The sequence below is a fragment of the Crocuta crocuta genome, unplaced genomic scaffold (assembly GCF_008692635.1).
Source record: "Crocuta crocuta isolate KB4526 unplaced genomic scaffold, BGI_CrCroc_1.0 scaffold636, whole genome shotgun sequence".
Classification (NCBI taxonomy): domain Eukaryota; kingdom Metazoa; phylum Chordata; class Mammalia; order Carnivora; family Hyaenidae; genus Crocuta; species Crocuta crocuta.
In genome coordinates, this window is record NW_027530380.1 from 811276 (window position 1) to 818030 (window position 6755).

The window sequence follows — 6755 nt, forward strand, 5'->3', positions numbered from 1 at the left end:
TGGGGTTTTACCAATTTTATTTCTAGACTTTTCACGTTTGTCTTTTGTTTTCTGCTGGAAACGTGCCGGTGACACGCCTGTGCTGGGAAATGCCGCCGTGCGCCACCAAAACACACACAGGCCACAGCCGCCTCCCCGCCCCCCACCGCCAGAGACCCTCACAGACTTGCTGGTCACAGGACAGCCTCTGCTGTGCTCCCCAGACCGGCCGCGGCCTTTGGCCTTGGGGCACACACAACGTTCACCCCCTCCCAGGACAGACCGTCCCTCCGGGACCCCGCAGGGTTCACACACAGATGCCGCAGCCAGAGCGTTGAGGTAAGCAGAGGCGGTGCTCCTGCAGGGGCGGGGCGGGGCGGGTTCGGGGCCTGCCAATGGCCTGGGAGCACGCAGGCCGACCTGGCCAGGCACGGGCGCAGACGGGGCAAATCCTTGGAGGGGAGCAGCCTGCTGGGCGAGTCGGGCACACGGAGCGTCACCGAGACCTAGAGTCCTTTGAAATTAGCATCATGCTGTTGAAGAGAGCAACACGGACAACGCGGGGACAGAATGACACATGCCACACGGTCGGAGCCGCCGGCCGGTCCCGAAGCCGCTGCGGGCGTCCCGGGCCCCATGCACGCGGCGCATTCAGACGCACTTGTTACAGTAATAATAACAATGCAACTTCCATAGCTACACGCAGAGAACGACACAGCTGTAAAACCTACAGTGGTGGCACGTCCCAGGTCGGGGGACAGCCCAGCATCACAGGCGCGGGGAGGAGGCAGCGGACGCGGCCCAGGGGCCCATCCCGCCAGGCCCGCGCGGGGGCCCCGTCCGCGCATCTGTTCGCCGAAGCGGGAGGCCGCGGGTCAGACGGGGCCTGAGCGCCTGGTCTGCACGTGGCTGAGAGAAGCATGAGGTATCGTGAAACGGGGCCTTTTTGGAATAGAGCAGTAATCACATTAAGTCAAAATTGATCACATAAAAAAAAAATCTACAAAAAAAAAGGCATCCTTAATACATTTTTCTATGAGAAAATTAAAACTAGAACATGGCAGTATATGACATCGTAAAACAAAACAAAACAGAACAGAACAAACTGATCCTCCAATAGCAGCAAACAACGTGAAAGAGACACAGAGAAGCAAAATGTGAATCTGTTTCCAAACCGGGTGCTGGGAAGTCATTGGTAGCAGCGAATCAGGAAACGGAGCGGCAGCCGTGCCCGTCGCGTGGTCCGCCCTCAGCCTTCCGTGCCTCGCGCCTCGCACCCTCGCCAAGCACCAGCCCTGCGCCCTCGCCACCTGCTGACAGCCCCAACGCAGTCGTTACAGAAAGGTACACAGCCAAGATGTGCAAATTGTCTAGGGGTTGCTAAACTTGCTTAAAAGGAGGGGACCAGGGGACAAGAATATGTTGGATCTGAACTTGTTCCGAGCACACTAATTTTCCACCTAACTGACGCCTCTCAAATTGGGGTCCCGCCCTGGGGACACTCCATGCTGTGTTTTTTCTCAGGACTTCTGTTCCCTCTCCTATAAAAAAGGACCTAACGGTTATAAACTGTACGAAACCCATAACACCAAAGGCAGAAAGGTGTGTGTGTGTGTGTGTGTGTGTGTGTGTGTGTGTTTACATGTTTACATCAAGGGGAGATTACATTATAAATCATACTGGCCTTACGAACATCCTCTGCAATAAATATTCTTTTTAGCCTTAACTATAAATTATATATTTTAGTGTTTAAAAACCTTCCTAACCCTTAAACTACACCTTCTCTAGGTAAACCTTTAAAGGCCCCTACTTTCAAACACCAGTTGGCACCAAAGGTTTCCTAAACTGCCACTACCCTACAGAGAAAGAAACGCATCATCCTGGAAATGTAAGAATGCACTTCTTGACCGGAAGCTCGCCTTCGAGAACATCCCTTCTCACTAACTCCACAGCGACATGCACTTGCTTCACAATCCCGTCTGCACACAAGTACGGGAGTATTCCCAAACCATTCCATTAAGAAACTGCCCCCCCTTCCACACACAACATAAACACAGAGATTCGTTGAAAGTGCTTTGAAATGGAATGGTTCTAGAATATCGAGAAGGAAAAATGGTTCTAGAATATCGAAGAGGAAAAAAATTGCTTCTAGAATATTAAAAAGAAAATGGTTCTAGAATATCGAAGAGGGAAAAATGGTTCTAGAATATTAAACGCGAAAAACGGTTCTAGAACACTAAATAGGAAAACGGCTCTAGAACACTGAAGAGGAGAAAATGGTTCCAGAACATTAAACAGGGGAAACGGTTCTAGAACATTAAACAGGAAAACGGGCTCTAGAACATTGAAGAGAAAACGGTTCTAGAAAATTGAGAAGGGAGGGGAAAAAAGGAGCCATAGATTTCACCTGGATGTGAGTAGGCTGCGGGTCTGTGGGGTGAAAAGCCAGCATCTCCTAGTAACTACAAAAATACGAAGATTATAAAAATAGAATATATTACGTTGCTATTGCGGGTTCTTTTTACGGTAGCGCACGCTGGAAGCGGGAGCTGGATTTCCGTGGCCGCCGCACGCCGGCCACCCGCTCCGGGTCGGGCGGAGGGCGGAGGGAGGGGCTAGCAGGCAACCGCGCGGCGCCCTGTGCCACGCCACCGGAGGGGACACCAGCCGCTGACGGGTGAAGAGGCTGCTCGCCTACCTACGGGATAGAATGAATGCGCACAAATGACTTGGGTATAAAGTGACTACATGCACGGGCGAGATGCGGGCTGCTGGACCCGCGGCCAGGCCGCGCCCTCCGGGACAGCGAACACGCCTGCCACCTGAGCTCCTCTTCTAGTTCCGAGCTGGCTTGTTGGCTTTTGTCTCGTTTTTGAAACGTTTTTCTGCTTTTTGCTGTCGTTTTGTATTAAACACATAAAGAATGGAATCGAATCCTCCCCTGCAGATGCGCTCCTTGTGTTAATGCCTATTGTTACCACATAGAGACACAAACACGGTCGTATGTAACCTAGTTGATTACGGGGTATAAGAGCCTCTATTTTGGTAGCACAGCCTCCCCCACCCCCTCCCCCCAGCTCAGGGTCATGCAAATACTATTTTTTTTCTCTCCCTTTTTTTTTTAACGACACTTTCTCGGGTACTTTTTTTTTTCTTTTGCTTATGTCAGAGACAGAAGGGAGAAAGAGCAAAGGGAAAAAAAAAAACCGACAGGAAAGGAGAAGGAAGCTTTTTCCCTTCTGGTCGTGACCGGTCCTGGCGAGGAGCGGTCCTGTCCAGGGAGCACCCGGGCCGGCCCCCTCCCGCGCCGCGCACGCGCCCTCAAATGTTCACGTCTCGAACGTCGGTGGGTGTGCAGGCCAGGTCGGCCTCCTCCTCCTCCTCCTCCTCCTCCGCCGCCTTGGGGTCCAGGCTCTGCTGCTGGGCCTGGCGAAGGCTGGACTCGAGCAGGCCTTCGATCTGCTCCTGGCACGCCCGGAGACAGTCCTGGCCAGACAGGGGACGGGGGACGGGGCGTCCTCAGGAGGGGCCTGCAGCCGGGCCCTCCTGCAGACCCAGGGCCGGGACCGCTCTTGTCAAAGTGAGGCCGATCTAGAGCACCCCAGTGGGGCGGGGCCGCTGCCCAACCCCCAGGACCCACCAGCGTGGGCTCTGTGTGGGCACAGGGCGCCCTGTGCCCACCTGGTACCTCCCTGGCCTGTCCCGAGGCCCCCCAAGACCCTGCCCCCCCCCCAGAATTCCTCTGCCAGGCTCCAATCCTGGCTCACTGTTCCCCCCCAGCCCCACTACTGCCCTCAGCGAATTCAGCGCCATCTGATCCGGGACAGAGAGGCCCTCTGAGCCCTACTCTGGGGACTTAACCTCTGCCGTGTCAGCCCTCGCGGTGAACCCAGCCTTCCGTGATGAATGGCTGTCAAAAGCGTTAGGCCGTGCATGACTGAGAATGAACGCTGGGTGGCCCGGGGAAGGGGCTAGGTGGGGACACTCAGACCCTTTCTCCCCGTTCGGTCCTCACCCGCTTGGCCTGCACCCTGGGAGACACACTGGCCTGGCCCAGGGTGCACCCGCCCCGCAGCCCTCCTCTGCCAGCGATCACCCCAAGTTCTCGACACCCAAGAAGAATCTTGGGAGACTAGGGGCCTCTTGTGGGCTCCCGGTGGCTGGTCTCCCAGCAGCTTGGGAGTGCAGGGCTCAGGCCGTCCCGTTCCAGCCCCTGGGACGCCGCCCTGGGGCTTCTGTTCTGGAGCCAGGCACTCTCCAGTCCAGCCTGGAAGACAGATCTGAGCCTTTCCCCAGAGGAACAGGCGAACCTCGGGCCCACCTGGGAAGGGTGCCGCTAAATGGGTGTCCACTGCCCCAAAGAAGGGGATCAAGGCCAGCAAAGGTTCTGCGTGAACCCCTGGGGACCGGCCGCGTTTAGGGAGCAGCATGCTCTCCCGCAGAGGGCGTGCCCGCCTCTTCCGTATGCGTCCCATAGGAAAGCGGGGTAGGTGCCGAGAGCCAACTTTACAGCTGAGGAAACTGAGGCCTGAAAGGCCTGGTGTGGGACCCAGGGCAGAGGGGTGCAGGCAGGGGACTTGCTTCCTCCTCGTGGCCACTTGGACCTGCAGCCTCGGCCTAGAAGAGCCGACTCTGGCAACCGGGAGCCAGCACTGAGCAAGGGCAGACGCGGCTGGTGGCCTGGAACCCACAGCGCTCGGCCACTGTGGCTTTCTGCGTCTGGGCTCAGCGATATTTGTCGCCGGGTAACAAGACTAGCAAATTTCAGCCTCGACTGACTTCTCCCCCTTCCGTCAGCTGAGATCGTGTTCTAGATCTAATTGACACGATCTCTATTCAGATAAGGGGTCGAGTTCCTACAACGAACGGTCTGGTGCCCAGCACCGTCCGTCCGTGGTGTTCCTCCCTGAAGGACGGGGCAGGGCTCACGCTACCAGGGCACCCCATCCTTCTGAGGGGGGGGGCCCAGGAAGCACTGAGACCGAAGGAGGCTCCTCTCCCCCCACCCACGGCCTCCAGGAGCCGCCTGCTCCCAACAGAGAGATGAGCAAGAACGTTGCCTCCTCCGGGGAGCTGGCCGTGCTGGGCAGCCTGGCTTTCCTTCCCTGAATCGTGCGGGGAGGCAGCAGCCGCTAGGGCCTAGACGGAGTCTCCAGGCACTCGAGGGTGGGCCACCAGAAAGCAGCCCGTGTCCAGCCGGACCTGCCCGGGGTCAGGGCGGTCACCGGCTCCACCCGGCACGCCCAGCGGGGCCAGGGGCTGACCTGCCAACCTCGAGATCTCATCTGATAAAGGCCACAAACCCTTGTAATTGTTGTTTTCACCCTTTCTTTTAAGACAAGAAAGGAATCGGGAATGAAACAATGGCATTTTTGAAAAGGCAGATACCGCGACTCGGGCTTGGGCCGTAGCAGCCGCAGGCCCTCGGAAAGGGCCGTAAAACACAAGGTTGTCTCCACGGGCCATTGTTGCGTCTGGAGGCCTCCGGGAGCCCCTTTAAAGCTTCCATCTCGAGCCACCCGCATTGTTGTGCGGACAAAGCTCGACGGGGCCACAGCTCCCCTTGCCATCAGGGCACGGCTCATTGACGGGCCTGCCCTGCGGCCGCTCTCCCTGGACGGCCCACCCGGAGGGGTTTATGGCTCCTGCCTGCGCCTGGGAGCCAGGGGGCGGGGGACCCCGGAGACCGGAGGACCCTCCTGGCCTGCCAGCACGAACCGAACCGGGAGACGCCTGTCCTTCCCAGGGAGCCCCGGGCGGGGGGGCTGACACCCAGTCAGCCCGGGCCCCATGCGCCTGAACACGGGGCATCCCCGCCCCCCCATCACGTGTGGGGGCACGAGCCACGGCATTTCCCATCGGGGAACTGCGGCTTCGGACCCCCAGGTACCAGAAGTTTCTAGGATGCGGTGGCGGCGTCACCGGTCACTTACCGCGTCGCACTTGATCACTTTGGAGAGGAAGCGGGTGAGGCGCGGGCAGGACAGGAAGCTGTTGGAGCTTCCCAGGTGCAGGCCTTGCACGGCGGCCACCACGCTCCCCGCTGCCACCATGGAAGGCGGGTTGGAAATAAACTTCACGTCTGCAGCAGGAAGGGAGAGAGAGGCGCGGGGCTGTGAGCGAGGGGGGCTCCACGGGACCCGCGGTCCCACCAGTCCCGCACGCGGGTCCGGCCTCTGGGCCAGGCCTGCAGTCCACCCGCTCGAGCTGCGACATTCACTTGAAAACAACAAAAAAGCAAACGGAGGAAACCGCCATCGGCAGAGACAAACTGCAAGGGCCTGTGGGAGGGGCTCGTCGCCGCTGGAGCCTGGAACGCGGGGCTTTCTGCATTCTAAACAGTGACAAACTGGGGCGTCAGGGGGGCTCAGTCAGTTGAGCGTCCAACTTCAGCTCAGGTCATGACCTCACGGTTCGTGGGTTCGAGCCCCACGTCGGGCTCTGTGCTGACAGCTCAGAGCCTGGAGCTGCTTCAGATTCTGTGTCTCCCTCTCTCTGCCCCTCCCCTGCTCACACTCGGTCCCTCTCTCAGAAATAAGTAAAACATTAAAAAAAAATTAAAAATAAAAGGGACAAAGTTATAGGGGAGAAGGCACCGCTGCTGCGGGGCCGCAGGGACTGGAGCCGCCCCAGGCCCCCAGGGACCCAGCACTTGGAGGTGCGCACCGGTCTCCTCCCCCAGGGCCTGTGGGGGGGCAGGGGTCCCCGCGGGGGCACCAGACGCTTGTTGTCTATTCACCCTCTTCCTGGGACACTCACCACCCCCCCCCCCCCCC

The 6755-nt window shown here is 58.3% G+C and overlaps 1 protein-coding gene across 1 annotated transcript in view; it reads right to left on the reverse strand.

Moving 5' to 3' along the window:
• Positions 1 to 6755, reverse strand: part of CCND1 (cyclin D1) — a 10941-nt gene continuing 4186 nt past the window's right edge. Inside the window, exons 4-5 of the mRNA XM_077766519.1 lie at positions 5913 to 6061; positions 1 to 3465 (exon numbers count right to left, since the gene is read on the reverse strand). Of these exons, the coding sequence (XP_077622645.1) occupies positions 3301 to 3465; positions 5913 to 6061 (314 nt within the window). The 3' untranslated portion in view covers positions 1 to 3300. The remainder of the gene's footprint in view (positions 3466 to 5912; positions 6062 to 6755) is intronic.